Here is a 20,859-nt window from a genome sequence, read left to right on the forward strand (position 1 = left end):
GGGATGAGTGGATGGCGGGAGGGGGGGAGGGTCTCTCCGCGAAGTTGCAGGGGCGGGACAGCGTCCTGCGGGCTGCTCGCGTGGCTGCCAGCACGCCCGCCCCGCTCCCCATCCTCCCCCAGCCCCGCGCCCCCGGCTCCCGCCGCCGGGCGCCCGCCGAGCCCCATCCCAGCGCCGCGCCTGGGAGTGGGCAGCGGGAGGTCCACGAAACGGGAGAGGGAGAGGAAGGGAGGGATGAAAGTAAAGCTGGAAACGGAGAGATGGAGAAAAAATCTGGGCAATGAATGAGGAACAGATGGAGAAATGTATATTAAAAAAAAAAAAAGAAAGAAAAGCGTGAAAGGCAACAAACAATGGCAACTGATGTTTGAGCACTTGCAATTGGTTCAGTGGGGAGGAGGTCATCTGCATTCCTCACAGTGCCCAGGCAAAAGGACGCATCCCCCTTGCCAAAATCCACAGGGCAATGAAGCTGCTGCAGCCAGATGCTGCAAGCTCCATCACCAGTAGCTTCGGCAGCACAGATGTACCTCGCTACTTCCCAGAGGTCATCCTGTTATCACCCTTCGGAGTGCAGTGAAAGCTCATTTCAGTACAGTTTGCAGCATGCTTTGTTTGACCTTTTGAGTGTTTCTACATCAACACTGCCTCCTCTGTTACGGCTCCAAAGAAATTCAGATTGCCAGAGTTGTGTCCTTTTGTCGTTGCTGTACAACCAAAGCCTTATTTTCTCTAGCTCTGGCTTTCTCTCCTCCTCCCTTTCCCTATGTCGTTTCCATTTTCCCCGCCCGTCTCCCCCGCTGCCCAGTGCCAGCCTTGCCCCCGCTGCCTGGTGCCTCCAGCATTCCTGGGCTCACCAGTGTGATCGGAGCCATGCTGCCCGCAGAAACGCACGCTCTCCCAGCCATGCCCTCCCCATCCTCTCTCTTCATCAACCCCGTTACATCCTTCCCGGCCTGACGCTGGCAGCGTGTCTCCTCCCTCCTTCCCTCCTTCCCTCCTTCTCTCCTTCCCTTCCTTCCTCATCCCTCCCCCTCCTCTCACCGCAGTGCTTCCCAGCCCTCACTGCAGTGCAATCCATCACTCCCAGCAAGGTCCTCACGCCAGGGGAGGAGGAAGCCTGGCTCTCTGTGAGGCTGGGGGTGGGTGGGCAGGGAGTGCAACTATCTCCCTTTGCTAGGAAGTGAGAAAAGCTCGCAGAATACAGACCCTTCTGGAATTGAGACCTCCCATCTGCTTCCAGCTATTTTATTTATTCATTTACTTATTTAGTCTCTTTGTTTTCAAAGAAAAATATGTTTCTGCCAACATTCCAGTGAGGGCGACTGAAAGGAAACCAAGGAGACAGAGAGAACGCCAGAGTCAGAAAAGCTTGTTCAGATAGGAAAACCGGGAGACTGAGCACTGGGGGGAGGAAAAAAGAAGAAAAAGTAGAGAAAGAAAGAAACAAAAAGGCACATAAAGAAACAGAGGAATAAATGCAGAAGTAGAGGAAGAAAAAACACTAGATGCAGGAAAAAGAAAACGTAGCAAAAAAACCCCCAAGAATGAAATTGGAGGGAAACCTGAGATGGCCAGAAATGGCAAGAAAACTCAAGGAGTGTACAATAAATAGCCAGAGGAGCCTTGCTAAAGAAGATAGATTGATATGATCACATAACATTTAGATATTTTAACAAGCAAACACAGTGGTCTTTGATTTGAAAGCAAATATTCTATAGAGCTCCATGCAAATAAAATTCCAGTGGTTATTTTTTATTCTAAGAAAAAGAACATAATGGGTAAATAGTTGAAGTTTTGCTTTTTTTTTTCATAAAAAGATACGTATCAGGGCAGCTGCATTGATGGACAGAGGCAAGAAATTATTAGAATAGTACCAAATTAGATTTTTCAGCTACCAGTGTTGCCCTTTTACAGGCGTCTTGTGAAGGTGCTATTGAGGTTGATACAGAATGGTCCACATTTGTTGCTGTTTTCATCTCTTTAAAGCTGAGGTGAGCTAAAGCAGTGCAGGCCCTTTACCTGTACACATTTCACGTTAGGACAGATTTTCATTAACATTGCTCACCTTGGATTCAGTCTGCCTTCAAGTTAGAGTAGTGGCTACACATGGGGAAGGTCACAAGAAAATTCAGGTGACCTGGCTGAAGTCAGCAGCACTTACAGGAGACACAGTGGTTTATATCAATGTGGTTGCAGTAATGCCCAAAATCTTTGTTCAGACTCCTGTAATGTCAACTGTAGAATAAAGCACAAATGAATATTTAAGTCAGACTTTACAGTCCCTGTGAAGGTATAGGAAATGGAGGGATGCAAACCTGAAAGTGGTGCTTCCTAATTTCCCCACAACATAAACTCTTATCAATCTCTCTGCTAACATCATTTGCATTTCTTCTACTCAGTACAATTTGTTCTCCTTTCTTAAATCCTATCAGAAGCAGGGTGAGTGCTGTCAATGCTGACACTGAGAAGGACTTCAACAGTTTGCATATTTTCCATGTGGCCAGTTTAAAAAAAGGCTTTGACAACAGATCTTTCATAAATGTTACAGAATTTAAAGCAAGTGGCTTTTAAAGTTGACACTTTTGCCCCCTTCACCAAGGATGTTTAAAAGCTTACAAGGTATCCTATTTTTAAATACAATTAATATTATTTTGCTGGCTTTAGACTGTTGGGGTAGAAAAAGCCACTAAAATCTGTTCTACCATGGAGGACCACTAAAAGACAATAAAATGGTACAAGAGGCTGGACTTCAAGTAAGACAGATACTGTATTGTTTGGAAAGCTCAACTGTGACTTGATCTGTGCCGGATCAAGCTCTGTGAACCTCTCCGTGTAGGTGTAAGACACAGCTCTGCTTCCCAGCAGTGACTCGTTTAAGCCAGCTCTGGTTACTGTTCCAGTGCATGATTGCTGTGCTGCAACAGGAGGATTAATCCTGCTGGCTTTGCTCCAGGGTTTGTGATGTCCAGAAGAGATGGGAGAAGGGGAGGAGGAATCCATCATATCCTTGCTGGTGTTTTACTTGTGTCTGCAGCCTCATCTGTATGTAAAATTGCACCAGTTGAATTAAATATGATGTTACTCTGTGCTCCAGAGTCTGTATGGACACACATGACTGAGCTTGCAGGAGGAATTTGTATATTTGTTAAGCTTAAAGTGTTATGCACCTCCTGAGAGAACAGTTTTGGAAAACGTTCCTTGAGAAAAGCCATATTTGACCTCAGCTCCTTGGAGAAAGGGGAGTGTGGCGGAAGAGGTGAAACAGCCAGGAAGAATTGACCCTGGGACAGTACAAAGGATCAGAAATGAAGGATGTTTGTGATAGTAAGAACTACAGAAAGAGCAAAGAAGGAAACCCCAAAGTGCAATAAGTGAAGAAGGGAGGCTCTGACAGCTCACCATAACCACCTCGGCCATGAGAAGCCTGAAGCACATGGCCGAATCACCAACCAAAGAGCAAGGAGCTCACTGATTTCCTCTTCTTGTGCTCAGTTCTTCACAATGCTGAACTGATTTGAAGGAGCTGAGCTGGTATTAATTAGAGTTTCATAGACTACCATAGTGTATTTTGTGACTGCAAGACTGCCTGCCCTCTAAGCACTGCCTTGTTGATTTGGATATAAAAGGGTGAAGTATTCCTTATTTTGTAGATGGGAAAACAGAAAGCATGACTATGAGTAAAAAAGAGACAAAATATGTCTAGGCTCCTGTACTTTGCAGTGTTCACTCTTCTACAATGGGATGAAGATGTGAAGCTCCCAAAATTGGGGCTAGATGGATCAGGCCTTTAACTCATGTCCCTTCCCACTGACGGCCTCAGCAACACCAGTGGAGCAACTGCAGGATGGTGTCAGACCTCAGGTATTAAAGGAGCCCATCAGCAGTGGGATCCCAAGAAAATTCTTTTCAGCCCCAATTCACATGACTACTAGAGCTGCATTATTGACATGATGCATTCACAGATCTCACAGCAGTTCATTAATTTCTTATCACTCAAATGAAACTTAATGCCCTGTTACCATGAGGATATGTGAAGGCCAGGGAAGCAAAGACAAGAGGTAAAGGTCTCCAAGACCTTGGCAAATAGCATGTCCCGGGATCTCTTAACTGTCTGTTTAGACAGAGTAGTCTCCAGGGTGAAATGCACCAGGAGATTTTAATTTCCAGGAAGGCTGATTTTGTATCTCATCCAGAATATGCTACCATCACTACAGTGTCCCAGATAACATAATGGGATCAGTACCAACTGGAAAGGAAGATAAGTTTTTGCTGAACCACTGTCCCTGCTTCTGATCTTAGGTAAACACCTACAGGAACTGGGCTCAGCACTTGAAGGAATATATGTATGGAAGTGTTTCCTTTATGAGTCACCCATGCCATTTACTGCAGGTCTTCACACCATACTGTGGCACTGATACCTGAACCTTTAGAAGAAAGAGTGCTTTACCTTGAGTCATCAGCTGTAGATGTCCCCCAATACCCTGTGATGGAGGTCAGCAGCATGCAAAGCAGGAAACAGCAACATGAGTGAGAAGGGAACGTGCAGAAGGATGTTAATTATTCGTATCTCCCAGCCATTAAGGGTGTCCAGCAGTCTTTGTCGATATCATGGGTCAAGGAGGGGGGGTGGGAGGAAATCAAGATTATTTTCTATCACAAAAAAACAGGTTAAACAGTTGCTGATCCAGTAGACAGAAAAACAGGAGAGCTAAGAGGAGATCCTTCATACCAGATGAAGGCCTGCAGATGCAGAGCCACATCTCTTGGAGAATGTGCTTGGCCTGCAGCAGGAAGAAGGGGCGTTCGCATGCCGGTGTGCTGCGGCTCCCTCCGGTGTCCACCGCGAGCAAGAGCAGAAGGACTCCTCCAGCTCTTTCTCTGCGGCTCGTCTGGTATGTAAAATACTGAACAGCTTCCCAGCCAGCAGTTCTATCACCAGCACCATCGCCCCCATCCCCACCAAGCTCTCCAAATGGAGGGGTTCTGCCCTCACCCAGCAGCTGGGGGAGAATGTCTTCCAGTTTGAAAGAAAAATTTAAAGCTCAAAAGCAATCAGCAGAAACTTCACCCAGTACTGTCTGTGGATCATGTGCTCTGTGGGAGATGGTGGTACATCAACACATTGGTAGACCAAAATGTTTGGAATCAATGAAAATTTCCAAATAAATGTGCTTAAAACTCACAAGGTCTTCAGGATGTTTTAGTTATTCAGTTAAGCAGTAACAGGCTCAAATGACAACATAGAGGAGCATAGAAAAACAATAACCAAACCAAGGTGTGTGAAAAATTGTCCAAACATGCTGCTATGTGGACTTCCAGAAAAAGCCAAGGATCTGAGAGGATACCTCGAACTGAGGTGTGGTTATAAGTTCCATCACATTCTTTTGGTTGTTTAATGACCTGTTGAGCATTTCCAGTGGACTCAGTTTGAGCTGGTCCCCGAAAGTGGGAATGGTGGTGTCTTGCGCCAGTGAAACTGAGTAATGGTGTTTGGGTTCAAAGGGCTGCCCTGGTCAGCAGGGAAATGCTTAGCTTTCCCCACCCCTTCTGCACCTCTTCTGGTATGGTCCACCACTGGGGCATCCTCCAGGAGTCGAGGAAGGGCCACAAATAAGAAGGAGCAGTCGTTTTCCTCTTGAGCACTGCTGCACCCGATGCTCAGCCACTCTCAGGTAAGAAGTGGTGCCTTCAGTTGTGTGACGTGCAGGCCACATGGGTCTCGTGTGGCAGTGAGGACATAGTGAGCATTTCCTTTACTAACTGTGTATAAGGCACTATAGAATTTTATTTTTAGTTTGCAATTAGTTAAGAAAAAATGAGGGTTACCAAGCTACCGGGATGAGCCTTAGGGGACACAGCTTTCCCCTACAAGGTTTCTGTCTTCCATTGCTGTATGAGGTAGGGAGCTGGGGTGATTTCCTAGCTTTCTCCTTGGCTTCAGGACTCGGATTGTGTCTTGAAGCTCATCCAGTGCCTCCTCAAACCCAGCGGAGTTGTTACAGAAGCAGTAAAGGGAAGTCAGTGAAAGCAACAAGAGGGGGTCAGATCCACTGGCTGTTGGAGGAAGGGTCAGAGGAGAGTGGTTATTCCGGTGGCTATTTAGGAGCTTGCACCTCCCTCTATCATAAAATGCACCGTGCTTGGAGGCACAGGGGAGTCAGGAGGATGGCAGTGAAGGTCACGTCTCATTCGTCGTCGTCTTCCTTCTCAGCTTGTGTCTCTCTCATTTTCCTACTTTTTAACTTTTTTTTTTTTTTTTTTTTTTTTTTTTTTTTTTTTTTTTTTTTTTATTCCCTGCCTTTCTCAGGCCAGAACGGCAGCGGCGCTGCAGGACGGGCCCCGTGGCCGGTACCTGTTCCCGTTCCCCGTGCTCCCTGCCCGCCCCGAGCCTGGTCCAGCGGGAAGCCCCGTCCCTCCATCCCCCCGGGAAGCGCCAGCGGGGCAGCGGGGTGATGTCACCGCTGTCGCTGCCCGCCGATGTCCTCCTGCCAGCCCGTCTGGCCGCCGGCCCCGGCCCCGCCGCCGGCCCTGCTCGGTCCCGCTGGGCGGAGAGCCGCGGGCAGCATCCGGGCGGGTCCTGCGGGAGAGCGGGATGCGGGCTCCGCAGTGTCCCTGTGCTACCACAGGCAGGCAGGGAAACAGGGAAGAGGACCGAAGGACTGGGGTGGGGAGAGGCAGCAGCTGACTCGGGAAACGTGGCTAGAGGTAGCGGCTTGAGGAGAAGCTGCATAGAAGGGAAGGACGAAACGGGACACCAGTGTGCAAAGCAGACCCAAGAATCCATCCCTGGTGCTGGGCCATCCTGGGGGAATGGGAGGAGCCCCTTCGGAGGACAATAAACTCTGGAATGAGGGTGTGGGCTGCTCCTCGCTCCCCCCCTCATTCCACATGCATGATGATACCATATCCCTCAATCTCGCTGGCTTCTTGGGGTTTTTTCTTTTTTTTTTTTTTTTTCCTTTTCCCAGAAATTGTATTTTGAAGACAACCAAAAGGAGAACGTGTTCTGGGTGCGGCTGCATGTGATTTATCCAATAGCCAAAGTGGGGGGGCACCGAAGGGGAAAAACAGAGCGTCTGCTGCTGAAGGGAGTGGAAGCTGAGGGCTGCAGTAAGTGATGGGGACCCTGTCTTTTCTCTCAGTGCTCCTCAAAATAATTGAAAAGTAGAAGAAAATGGAGGGAGATAACGTGGGGGAAACTTTTCTTTGCATGCTGAAGGTGTGTGTGGGGCAGGGCTTGGCCACCTGGATGGGAAAAGAGACGGGGGCTGGAGAAGGGAGATGAAAAGAGGAACAGAGCAGGTGGTGTTACAAGTTCAGTCCAGAATGTTTCAGAAATACCTGGAAAACTGGCCACATGCGGAGGGAAATAGGAGGGAGGCTGGGAAGACCAAATGGTCTTGAGAGGAAAATGGGGACAACTAGCAAAGTTTCTGAGATATAGGGGAGGGTATACCAGTTTCTGCCTTAGCTTTCCTCTGTTCTCTCCTCCACTCCACAGGGATGAAGACTTCTGGAACCTGTATACTGTTTTGTCTCTTAACACTCTTCTTGTCCCCAGCTGGTGAGTCCTTATGCCCAGGGGGAGGATTTCTTCCCCATCTGGGCCCCATGGAGTTTCCTACACAGAATAATGTGCAATGACCTAAGGACAAAGACAGAGATATGTAGAGGGGTAGTGAAGGGGGAAGGACTGAACAGGAGAGGCAAGTTGGATATAGGATTGTAAGGAAAAAATTAGAAACTGGAAATGTTTTGCCATCTGTGACACTCTCCAGTAAGTACTAGGAGTCACAAGAGACAGATCCACAGCTTCTACTGAGGTACGTTATAGTAAGCAAAATATCCAGTTCAAGCTGGGAGAGAGGGTTAGGTGTGCTTTGTGCTTACTGCTGTACCACCTGTGTATGCATGATCTGCAGGGCATTTCCCAGTGCTCTGCAAAATTTATTCTGTCATAGTTGTGACACATTTGCTGTCACTAGCAGTTCCTGCTGGAGTGACCTCATTTCAAGCCACTCAACTGCTGGGAGGTTTTGTAGTATTTGTACAGCTGTTTTGAGAGACTTCACCCCTGTAGTTCAGACCATTCTCTGCTTTTGGTGGTGGTGCTTGTTGTTATTCTGTTTTGTCTCTCCATGACTGTTCTTGTGGAGATACTTTGGCAAAAATTCAGATAAAATTTGTTCTTCAAAATAAAAGCACAACAAAAAAACGAAACAAGAAGGCAGCATCAGACATTATAGTCAGGAGACTCAGGACAGGTAGTGAAAGAAGATTAATTTCAGGAATGGACAAAGCTTCGTCCAAGAAAGACTGTATGTAGGAGAGAGATGACTACCCATCACTTTCAAATCAGGTAATTCCAATACTCTCCTTGGTCCTCCCCTCATGTTGAAGCCTGATTCTGCTTCAAATAGCATATTTTCCTGTAAAGATGCACAGTAGACGATGTCATGTTTCTGACTGAGAAGCAGGGAGGTGAGGCATCTAAGAGATGAGCTTATAGGTGGACTATGGTTTGAAAGAGGGGGAAAAAAAGGCTGAGGTTTTTATTATGCATAAAGGAAGCCTGAAAGGAATATTTCATACTTTTGTGTATTTTGTTTTAGCACTTCTCTTTGGGTTTGTTTGTTTGTTTGTTTAACTTGGGAAATAATAGGAATCACCAGCTGGTCTCTCATTGTTTCTTTTGATTTTGGGTAAGCTACAGATTTGGTGAGTTAGAGTTGCAGTTCTAGACCTCAAGGATGAATTTGCTGCAACTTGGATAAGAAAGTCCAACTGTTTATAAGGCTTATTTATTGGGTACCATAGTAAATATAAATTGAAGTGATTGAAGGTGGGATAAGAAAATCACCCATTTTGTGTCCTTGCCTGGTATGCAGAGATTTCACTTCACTTATGTCCTTTTGTTTTAGAATTGGACTGGTTTTCTATTCAACCTCTAGGGGAAAACAAAATTCGTAATAGCTGACTTTTCAGTGTTAGAAAAGAGGGAGGAGCCTCCCTGTCTTTTCTACATCTCTTCAAATCCAGCACTTCTGGCTTCTGCAATGGTTTCAGAATTTGCATCCTTCCTTTTGCATGAGGAACAAATGAGAAAGTGCTCAACACCATTTTCTTCTCTACTTGTTACAGTTAAGAGATTAGCCAGAACAGGGAAAGTTGTATTAAATTGTGTACTTAAGTTATTATACATGTCTGGCTCACCCTGGGTAAATTGCCAGCAGCTGAGCCCTTGCTGGCAGCTGGGTGGGGAACAGAGTATCAGGGTCCAGCAACTCCTGTAATGCTGTGGAGCAGGATTATGTAGGGTCCCAAGAGACCCTCTGCGGCCTGCAAGTAACTGCCCTTGGAATGTGGAAGAACTATGACAAAAACTCCAGACCTGATAGTTTTTACCCACACAGTGCTCCCTTTAAGAGCAGAAAGCTACAGGCTGAGTTCACAAGACCTAGCGGGATGTACTGATTTTTGGGCTGCACACATCCCTGCAGTGCCCCAGATCACTGGCTTTTTCCTGCCAACTCCTTCCTTCATCCCACCCCAGTTATGCAGACATTTCCCTCGTCTGTGGCTAGCAGGAAATATTTTCCTATTCCTGGCTGCTGTAAGGAAACAGCTCTGTCACCCTCTATATTTGAACAAACAAACAGTCTAGCCCAGCTTCAATTTCTTCTCTTCCACGTAGCATGCACAGCCAAGCCTTCATCGTTCCCCTTCTCCAGTTCACCCAGGGGCTGAGAGAGGAAAGATTATCTGCTCTGTGCTCCATACCCAGGCTGGATGATTTGCCTAAGGAGCTACAAAACCTGCAGTTTGCTTTTTACTGTACCAGTGACTCAATCCATGACCCTAAGTGAGTAATTTCCATTACTCAGTTTCCTCTTTTATAAAATAGAGATAGGGATTTTGCTCAGCCTCCAGAGCAGAAAGGCCACATGGATTTCTTTTTTTTCAAAATGCATCAAAAGAGGCTTCAGAAGGGCAAAGTCTGGTAGCAGATCTGGAGGTATTTACTAACTAGTCCCAGTGCCTAGCCATGGAAGCAGCAGGGATGGGATCAGGACCCACTGTATCCACAACCCTTTAAACAGCAAACGCAGCCAGCAGCACTGGAGGCTGAGGTGGAGAGCATTTCTCCCTTCAGCAGAGGGCAGTGGTGTCTCCTGGATAGATAAGCATTAAAATTTCACAAAGCCTGCAGACTGTAAAAATCTGTCTTTCTTCACTCCCCTCTCCTTCTCTTGCAGACTGGTTTCCATGGATGGTCAATGGGCAAGAACCGGAAAGTGTAACTGGTGGGTATTACAGACGTGTTAATGTGCTGCATTTTGCCCCTGTGACCCAGCTGTCCTGTGGAGTTACAGCCTGTTTATTAGAAAATACTGTTCTTTGTTCCCTGGCCTCTGACATTGTGAGCTTACCTTCCAGTGAAGATTAAACAAGCTCTCCAAGACAACCTGCTAAGTGTTACGTGCTCTTTACAAACAATTCTCTAGGGTAGGGGTCCTGAACACTTAGCTGAAGGGTATGGAGCTATGTTCACAGTCAAGGGTTGTGGGAGACCCACAAAAGCTGGTAAGTCTTCAACCGTGATATGCTTGGGGAAGTCTACTACTGCTCAGAAAAATCCTAGGGAATATGGTGCACTAGCAGCATGGTGAGGCCACTGGGAAAGGATATTGACTGGTCTTCTTACTGGCTCTGTTTTTGTTTTGGTTTTGTTTGCTTTGTCCCCCTGGATCTTAATCAATTTCTGTGACATGGTAAGATAAAATGAGTGTACATTTGCATCATGCTTCAGCATCCAAAAGGACCACAAGGGCTTGCCTTTTCTTCAAACCTGAAGCCCCTGGCTAAGCTTTCAGATATCTCCCAGCTATGATACTGTGATGTGTAATATCTGGGGTTTCCCAGAAAACTATTCAGAAGCCAGCCCAACACATGTCCTCCAAGCATCCTTTCCTTTATGCTTTACCTCTCCATCGCTACCCCAGCTTTGCCATCAGTTGCTTTTCAAAGAAAGTCATCCAATGATGAATTTCTGCAGTCAAACTAGGTCTTGGAGTTGCCTCCCTCCTTCTCTGCCAATGAGTGCCTCAGCTGTCTGTCCTAGTGCTGCAAGAGCCCTCAGGACCTTCATTTCAGAAGACTTTCTTTCCCATCAAGATGCCAACAGTGGCCATATCTGAGAAGTCAGAATATGCAGAATATCCAGAATTCACTAAGGGTTGATAGAACATGTGCACTAAAACATTTGGTCCCAGGCCAGTCACCAGAAAAGGGAGTGGATACGGGCGGGTTGGGGGTACCGTGTTTGATTATGTATTTGCTGGGTTGGATCCCACTGTCTCATGAGCCTGTGATGGCAGCAGAGGTATTCAAGCTGGCTCTGGCTAGCTGTGTAAGGGACCATGAAGTAAAGACAAGCTTTTTCAAGGACATTCTCTTTTCCAGGTGGAGTTACCCCCGACAGCAGCTCTGGTAAGCTCCCATCTCTTGGCATCTTCATGCTTCTTTTTCCCTTTTCGCTAGTCCTGCCTACACAGACCCAGAAATTGCCCATTATGCCCAGAAACTCCTCTTCCCACTTTTGACACATAGCAGCGTTCTTCCAGCATTTATGGCTGTCTGGGAGTCCTTCCTGTGCTCCACAAAGGGAGATGAATTTAGGGTGACTTAATGGTCTGTTCTCCAAGGAAATGCCAATCTCATCTGGTGTACTAGGGCTCCCTGAAGATGTTTTCACTGCAGGAAGCCATGAAATTCAAAGCACACACATCCTTGGCTTCCAGAGAAGGTGGCAGGAACAGAGAGACTAAATGATGAGGGTGAGAAATTGGACAGGTTCAAACTGGAACACAGGTTGTGTGTGTGTGTCTGCTGACAGGTAGCAGATGTGCTTCAGTGCTCAGGAGACACAGGTGCCAAAAAAAACCCTGAAAGTAGTAAAGCAAGCCCTGAGCATTGCTGGGGTGGGGAAGTGGAGATTCTGTTCTTTCAGTAGTGTCTTTCCCACCGTGCCTGTGGCTGTGTCACAGGGGGCAGCAAAATGTCTGTGAAGGGAAGGGTAGATGGAGGACTTGGAAGATGAGCAGTTAGAGCACACGGTGTATTTCCTTAGAGAGTGGAGACAGCCTCAGGAGAAGGACACAGAGCTGGTGGGAGTGTAGGCAATTGCAACAATGAATGGGCAATGAAGGAAAAGAGAGGCTCAAGAAGGAGCCTCCCCACTTTTTCCAACCCCACTCTGATTTCAAATCTGGCACTACTGGCCTTGGGGATGGTTTCTCTTTCTGCTGGAGAAGTCTCTCAAACACATCCCTCTGAGGTGGTGAAGACCAGGCAGGGCAGGGAGAGGGACAACACATGTGGTCAATGCTATGGTTCAAAGAGAGGCAGCTATGCATGGCTGTTTCCGGGGAGTGTGCTCTGAGCGTAGGGGAACTCATCTGAGAGTGGTGTCTTGTTCTCTAGAACATCAGCTCCACAGTTTGTCCTCTGCCCCGACTCTGCTCATCAACTGGCTGCAGTATTTGTTGTGGGTCAGACAGCCAGGTGACAACACCGAAAGAGAAAAGTGGAAGCACAAGATTGTATCTACAAGATAGATGATCTTCGTGGTTGGGATGGGAGGTGAAAGCAACTGTGTTCAGTGTATGAGGCCTGACAGTCTGTAGGATGGTACATAGGACCTAGTGTCCAGACCAAACTGGTGGTGATTGACCTACATCTAAAGGTTAAAAGACTAAAAGTGAAGCCTTTACAGCAGACTTGGGCTTACTATTGAGGGATCAAGCAAAACTCTTCACAAAGGACGTGCCATTGGGACCCATCTTTGCTTTGCAGCATCCAATCAGCTCTAGCACCCCCAGCATATTTGCAGGGAAAGCCTGCAGTTACTCTGACAAATCAGATAATAACAACACTACAATCAGCATTGTCTATGAACCAGATGTGAGATGGCTACTGGTCAGGATTGGTGAGCTATCAGCAGAACACTGGCAGGAGGAAAGAGACTGGAAGCTCAAATTAAGATCTTTCAGCACATCTCTTTTTCCAGGTGCAGCTGTCATACCACCTGTGCTTCTTCCTCCTGGTGAGTCTATTCTCAGATTTCAGCCACATGTTGTGGACCCTCCTTCCCTCTCCTCACACAGTCCCTTGCACACTTGGAATCCTGCCTTCTCTGACTGCCCCTACGCCCCACACCCAAAGGATTCATTCTCTTTAAGACACATGTTTTGTCTATGCTTCTGGGCTGATACTATGGCATCTGAGCAGAAGTAAAAGTCTTCTGTCACTGCTGAGATGAACTTGCACCTGGCAGTCAGTTTTCTGAACTTCTCTCCAGTTTGTTACTGGGTAAATTATAAAATGTACTAGTTTGCTGTGGCACAGGTGGGTTACTTTATCAGAGGGAATAACAAATCAACCTCTTTTTGGCCCCTTGTCATGGACATTAAAGAGCCAGTGGTCTTGGGATGCTGTTTCTTAAAGGTGTCACTGTTCCTTATGAAGGGCAGTCACAAACTCCTTCCCCTCTTGTCTAGATAAATGGTAATTACAGCAGCTAAAGAAATTTACCTGATCTTTTAAGTCAAAATGTTCTTACAGTGTAATTTTGAACTGTAGTGGTACTGCTTTATGGGAAAGCTTAGGCAAATTTTTTGTGTTGCTGACTGCATAGCTGGCACTCGACTCACACTGAATTTGTACCTTATGGTTTCATGTCAGTAACAAGGAAACCTTTTTCTACATTAGAAGTTACAATGGAGAGCTGTTGAAAGAGTTTTCCAGGTATTTGTTTTGATTAAGCTGATGTCTAGGAAGGAATCATGGTAACTAACTTTGCTACTCTCTGTCTTCTAGTTCAGTCTGACAGCGAAACGACAACGGCTTCATCAGGTGTGTTTTAAGTTTGCTGCCTGCAAACTTCCCAGACCCACTTTCACCCACCCTTTTACCTCTCCAAGCAGGTTCTGGCTGGGTATGAAACTTTGTCTGCTGGAAAATTGCTTTCAATTTTTCATTTAGTTAGAAGTACTGGAGAATGATGGTAGTGGAAGCTGAAGCCTTCTCCTGGGTGGCATGCCTGGGAAGGGAGATCAGCAGACCAGACACAATGGGTCAATATTATGTCAGTGTTGGTGGCCAAAACCTGGCATTTCAGAATGAAGTGCAAGAGAATCCATTGTAGTTAGCTACAGGGTTGATTGTCCTGAAAATAAAGGAACTAGATTTGTGTCCTGGAATGCGATAATTGCACATCCATTAGAAACACGTCTTAAATATGCAACTAAAATTTACTTTTTGTTTATATGTGTCTGTCCCCTTTACAACATGTGTCTTCTGTATTCTGAGTGTCCAGTGGGCTTGGCTTGCATTTCACTCAACTTTCCCTTCCTTCTGTCTTATGAAGCAAGGGGATCAGAAATGTCAGTACCATTTTCCTCGTCTCGAAACCACCCCCATCTCTCACATGAGAGTGACAATAGAGGCTGGGATCCTTCCCTAGAAGCCTGGAGGACTGTACCTAGTGGTTAAGTTATATCTGTGCCAGAATGAGTGCACCTGGCCATGATGCTGGATTGCACCTCCGTGTTTGTGTGTGTGTTCCCAGATTGTCGTGAGGAAAAGTTCCCTTGCACGCGCTTGTACTCTGTTCACAAGCCAGTAAAGCAGTGTATCAGCTACCTCTGTGTTACAAGGTAAGAAACCAGCAGTCCCTAAGAAAAGCCCTAAAAACAGCCCAGAAATGGTATGTCCTGTTCAGCAATTGTTCTCTTTGAAGATCAGATGTTTTCTCTGTGAACCCACTGGTGAGATGAATCCTATCCTCAGAGTGTCCTTTTACGGTGATTATTTAAAACAGCACAATGACTATAGTCTGTGCCCTATATTGTAATCCATTTTTAAGGTATTTGGTCATCTCTAGGACCATGAAAATGATCAGAGATATGGAGCACATCTCCTATGAAGATAGGCTGAGTTGGAGCTGGGGTTGCAGAAGAAAAGGCTCCAGGGAGAATTCATTGCAGCCTCCAGTACCAAAAGAGGGCTTATAAAAAAGAGGGAGAGCAACTTTTTACATGGGCAAGTAGTGATAAGACAAGGGGGAATGGTTTTAAACTGGAAGAGGAGAGATTTAGATGTCAGGAAGAAATTCTTTACTCAGAGGGTGGTGAGGCACTGGCACAGCTTGCCCAGGAAGTTGTCAATGGCCCATATTTGGGAGTGTTCAAGGCAAGGTTCAATGTAGGGCTTTGAGCAACCTGATCCAATGGGTGGCATCCCTCCCTGTGGAAGTGAGTTTGGAACTAGGTGATCTCTAAGGTCCCTTCCAACCTAAGCCTTTCTATGATTCTATGAGTCTAGTTTTCATTAAGTCTTTACAAAGATTACTTTGCTATTAAGCAGCCTTATTCTAGGCTAAGTAATCATAAAAACTTAGGATTTGCCTGCTTATTGGTGAATATATATGTTTATTCCCTGTACCCCTTTTTTGTCTCTTTGTGTCCCTGGGCCTTCTGCTGTTGATCCTGGTGATCCCGCAGTGTGCGTCGCATGTACATAATAAACAAGGAGGTATGCTCTCGCATTGTCTGCAAGGAGAACGAGGTCATGCAAGGTGAGTGGTATCACAGGCTAGCCTAGAAGGATAGCTGCAGCCATCTGATAGCATCTCCAAGCTAACTAGTTGACTTAGACCCTAACCCACACGTAGTAACTTCCCTGGACTTTGAAAGAGTTCTAAAGCAATGCAGTCTCGGGGCTAATATACATGCCATGATAAACAAACTGGGAACTAGATGTTGTACTATCAATAAATATGATAGCTCTCTATTCCTCAATCTCGATCATGGTCTAGTAGTCCCAGACACACCCTTACTCAAAGTTGTACTCCTTTGAGGTTAAAGAGTATATCTCGGTATTTCTGTTCATGAATAGAAGCTGGATCCAATCTAGATTTTTTATGCATGCAGCAAAATACAAGTGGTTTTAATATGTAATGTACATGCATAAAGCCAGAAGGAAATGCATGAAAGCCTAAGGACTTGCTTTGCTTGCCTCATGTATAAGAGGATTCAGCAGTTTCAACAGTTTCTGTAGATGCAGTGAAGGATGTACCTCTAACTGTTCTGCTGGTGAAGAATTCAAAGGAAGCTTTGATTATCTGTCAGCCTGTGTGTGTCTGCTTGTCTTCAGATGAGATCTGCCGCCAGCTGGCTGGCCTTCCTCCTCGACGTCTCCGCCGATCCGGGCAGCCCCTGCCTCTCCCTTGCAGACAGCTCCTGGAGCAGCAGCGCAGGCCTGATGCTCTGTGAGCTACCCACAGGAGGAGAGGAAAAGGAAGAGAGAGAAGAGAAGTCATCATCCACTACCTACAGTCCAAGACAAGTGCTTCTTGTTCATGATTTCCCCACCATTTCCTTGCTTCTATGCCTTCTCTTACATCCTCTTCTTCAGGTGCTGCAGTGCACAGAGTACCCTCTCTGCTAGTCTGTCATGGTAGCTGTTGTCATCTTTATAGTCTGTTGTTGAAGATATGGGATTCTCCCCTCTTTTCTCTCACACTCTGCCTGGCAGGCCGTGAGATGCTCATTTCCCAGAGGTCTTTATAAATGTGCTGCACCTTCTCTTGCTTTGCCCCTCGAGAGACATAGAAATGGGGACAGGACATAGTCCTCTCCAATGGTATAGATGCCCTAAGCTGCATCTCATCTCACCTTTATGCCCTAGGACTCCTGCCCTAGATTTCTTGCCTGACATGAGTATGAGCTCGGATGTAGTTGGTCAGCCTGATCCTCTCCGATTCTCCTGAGCCACTGTTGTGTGATAGCACAGTCTCCTCCTTGTGTCTGCTGGCCTCAGGGAAGTGACAGAACTGGGAGATGAGCTGTCCTGAACCCAAGGCAAACCTCATTGTCCCTGGATGGCAACAGATCATTTATAACTACCTCTGGGAAGTTCTTTGTCTCAAGCCCATTGCCTCCCTCACATACGTCTTCTACCAAAAGGAAGAATTCTGGATTTAGTATGGCATTATACTTTTCTCAAGAAGATTAAGTTGGAACAGAGTGCTGCCTCTTCTCCTCCTCTCCTCTCCCCTGTTCTTGTTCCTCCCTTCCCACTGAAGATATCTCTTGATGCCCATTCCAGGCAAGTTCCAGGGAGCAGTAATTATGTCTGCCTCCACTCCTACTCCCAAGAAAGCCCATGAAGAACCCATGTGGCCTGACATTACTGATAACTTGCAATGAATTATCTTGTCCTGGTGTCTTGTCTGGGTCTGGCTACCTCCACACTCTCCAGCTGCTGTGCCTGCTTTCAGTATCTCCAGCTGTGTTCCTACCTCCTGACCTGGAAGCTCCTGCACAAAGCAAAAGGGGTCACAAACTGGAATCGGATGTGGGAACAGAATCATTATCTGGGATCCCTGTTTATCTGGGACCTCCGATTTTCCTGCAGAATCTCTGACTGTGCTGACCTGCACAGAGCCAGGTGCTGATGGGGAAGGTAAACATATCTGCAGGTATAAGCACTTACACAGGCCAGCCTGGGCAGAAGAATTCACTGTGGTAGCACTGGATGTCTGGTCTGCTCAAGAACTTTGTTTTCTAGATATATGGAGAACATTTCCAGCTATATGGGCAGTTTTCATGATGAGACTGGGTAGGGTAAGTGGGGAAGAGTAGTCTGAATTGTATTAATCACTCTGTGTGACTCTTAGGGGCATGATTCTGTGGGGCACCGGAGCACTGCAGCAGAGGATCAGCAAGACCCTGTCTCTAGGATCTCTGTGTTGTTCCCAAGTAACTGAAAGCCAGTTTGCTAGATTAGGCATTCACTCCCCTCACATAATAAACTCTTCTGATGAACAGAGACCATTCAGCCTTGCAGGAGCACTGCCCTGCTGCACAGAGCCAGGTTCACACAGTATTGGGGACAGTTTGCTGCACGGAGTCAGACGTCTCAGAAAAAGAGCAGAACAATTAGTGTAGGACCATGTTGCCAGGACCTGCATTCCTGCTGTGTGCAGCAAGAAGCTGGTTACATCCTCTGTGTAGGGGAAGACACCCTGCGTGGACAGATTCCATATGAGGTCAAAATTAGCCCTAGATGGGCTAAATCTCTCTATATTAATCCAGTACACAGGAGGAAGAATTCCAAATTACACGGTGCCTAGAATTTCGTCCCACATATAGGAGCATTGCACCCCTACTCAGAAGATGATGCTACTCCCAAGTACTCCAGGCTCATGAGATTAGGAATGAAGGAGGGTGCACATTTCTGTAGAGAGGAGGGTACTGAGATCTTGATCTCAAAGACATTCAAGCCACTGGCAGCCACGGGCTTCTGTGCTGGGATACCTGTGAAAATTGCCTGGCGTGGAGGAAGGTAGGATGGAGATGAGATGTTAGAGCTTGGAAATTGGACTAGGTCAAGTCTCCACTCTGTATTTAGAGGTGAATATACATTGCTATAGATACATAACTGGGTAACATAGCTACTGTACAGCATATAGAAATCTAACTTTCATACAGGTTGGGAAGTGGTTAGAAGTCTTTCTGTTGCTTGCTTTCAGCAGGGACAGGAAGAGGTGCTCCGGTTCAGGAGAACACTGTTTTAATGCTAGAGTCTATATAATCCATATTAAAAGAAAATTTATTTCTTGTTATTCTTGGCAACTCTCATGTGTTTGGGTTTATTTGTCTCTTGCTGTGTTTCTTCCAGAATTGTGGGGAGACTTGATTCCAGATAGAACCTATCATTTGGAACCTTTTACTCCCTGCTAGCCTAGTCCTCTGCTGTCACCCTCCTTTCACTCATGAATCACAGGTCTTCCTGGAAACTCTTTTTTTTTTCTAGAGAAACATAACATTTTCTTCAGCATTTTTTTACCATGGATAGCTGTGCTAGATTTTCCTGACAATTGGTAGCTGCTGAAGACAGGGATAACTCCTCCCAGCCCATGAAATTTGTGCTGAGGACACATCTTTTCACTGTGCATGTGCCATGACTTCTGGTGGAAAATTAACAGCTTCAAATAAAATGTCAAGATGACTGAAATGAGAGAAAAGCTGTAATAAATATCATATAAACAGAGAAGAATTGGTTCACTACAAGCCTTTAACTCAATAATGGGAATAACTGAAAGACTACACTAAAAATTACACATCTAGGTCAAAAGGATTAGGAAAATTTGCTTTTCATTGATTTTTTGACTTTGGCATAGTTTCATCAGGCACTGACTGTACGTCATATTTTGGTTGAAAAGGTGGAGCACTAAGACATGGGAGACTGAGCAGTGTCTTCATGTACAAGTAGTCAAGTCTGCACTTAGATGGTATTTCTAGAACAAAAGTGGCTGTGGGCCAAATTACCCATTAAGCTGCCTCTGAGAGTGCCCCACAGATTTTCAGGACTAAACCACACAATGCAGGTTATTGCACAACACTCTCCTCTAGAATCAATGCCCCTTCCTGGCTGAAGCTCTGGTGTCCCGATCTCAGACTGCTGTGATGGATACAGCCTAAGCCCCAGTGGCTGGAGATACTGCTCCCACCTACACAGGCCAGACCCTGTTCTGTCTCACGAGCTCATAGCCTTTGCAGTGTTCCTGTACTGGCACTTTTCCCTAGCTGTGTGAGCCAAGCACAATATATGCCATCAACTTTTTGTAATTCAGCTTATTCTTCCTTTTCCTTACAGTACTGGAGTCTGCTCACACTTCATTAGCACTTAGCCCATACACAGATTTATCTCCCCTGCCTCTCCAACCTGAACTGCCATGGTATCTGGGCAGTGCCTTCTCTTGCAAGCCAGGGAAGTGGTTTTAAATACAGCTCCAGCTAGGTGTGCTGCTCATGCAGTTAGGCTAGCCACAAAGAAAGCTGAGAGAGCCCTGTTTTTAGAAGCTTGTCTCTGCATTTGTGGCTGATTTTCATAACTTTTCCTGACCTGGAGAGAGTGTTAGGTGCCCTGCAGTCACTTCCCACACAATGGCTGTTCCTTCTCCTTCTGCTGGCACAGCTCCCCAGTACCGACCAGTGTGACCAGTTTGAAGGCTGCTGTTTCAAGCTAGTGCTCTGATGCTGCTCCCCAGTTTAAAGCAGTGCCTCACTGCTGGGTGTATGGACCTAACAAGCAAGGGAGGGCTGTTGGAAGCAGCTGCCATGTCACCTAGAATCTCCACATTGCCTGAATCTTGTCCACAAGAGCCCACAGAGTGAACAAAGTGTGTTGACATCGGGCACCTCAGCTTGGAAGGATCCCTCAAGGAAGTACTGCTGGCTGCTGTGTGGGGTTGTCCTTCACAGAGGGGACTGGTCCTTGTCACCCACCCAAAAAGAGCACCTCGACTAGACAAAGAATAGCTGGGTTGAAACCAAAAGGGATTTTAGCTTAATTTTTTTTTAAAACATTGTTTGGGTGTTTTTTTCCCAGAGGTATTAAAGGTACACGATCCTGGCCCATGGCACCATATGCTCTGACATTGTTTTACAGTGTACATTTGTCCAGTTGTGAACAGCCCCTTGACTGGGGCACAGGAAATCTGAATTCCAGTTCTGAATCTCTTCACCCCCTGCTCTCTGATCTTTAGCATATTGCTTTTTTCTCTCTGGTCCCTGCCATCCTTAGCCCCTGTAATGCAGCAAGTTGGAATAAACTCCCACAAAATAGAGAGCTGGATTTTAGTCCATTAAAAAAAAGTTATTAAAAAATGTGTGGGAAATATCACAAAGGTATTTGGTTGTCTACTTTTGCTACTAGTGTAAATTAATTTTTCAAATAAAAACATGTTCAGTAATATAAATTATATCAGTTAAAATGCAAACAGCATGT

At 46.1% G+C, this 20,859-nt stretch overlaps 1 protein-coding gene across 2 annotated transcripts; it reads left to right on the plus strand.

The window, feature by feature from the left end:
- Positions 1-6,916: 6,916 nt before the first annotated feature.
- On the plus strand, positions 6,917-19,083 carry MFAP5 (microfibril associated protein 5). Of its 2 annotated transcripts, none has more exons than XM_069017435.1 (9): positions 6,917-7,113; positions 7,505-7,567; positions 10,260-10,307; positions 11,467-11,493; positions 13,073-13,108; positions 13,882-13,917; positions 14,633-14,720; positions 15,567-15,640; positions 16,219-19,083. In XM_069017435.1, exons 2-9 carry the CDS (start codon positions 7,507-7,509, stop codon positions 16,335-16,337), a joined length of 489 nt encoding a protein of 162 aa, XP_068873536.1. In that variant the 5' UTR covers positions 6,917-7,113; positions 7,505-7,506; the 3' UTR covers positions 16,338-19,083. The 2 variants fall into 2 exon arrangements, with proteins under 2 accessions (XP_068873536.1, XP_068873527.1); XM_069017426.1 differs by lacking the exon at positions 6,917-7,113 and adding an exon at positions 7,125-7,222.
- The last annotated feature ends 1,776 nt before the right edge of the window (positions 19,084-20,859 follow it).

Source organism: Aphelocoma coerulescens, chromosome 1 (genome assembly GCF_041296385.1).
Source record: "Aphelocoma coerulescens isolate FSJ_1873_10779 chromosome 1, UR_Acoe_1.0, whole genome shotgun sequence".
Taxonomy (NCBI): domain Eukaryota; kingdom Metazoa; phylum Chordata; class Aves; order Passeriformes; family Corvidae; genus Aphelocoma; species Aphelocoma coerulescens.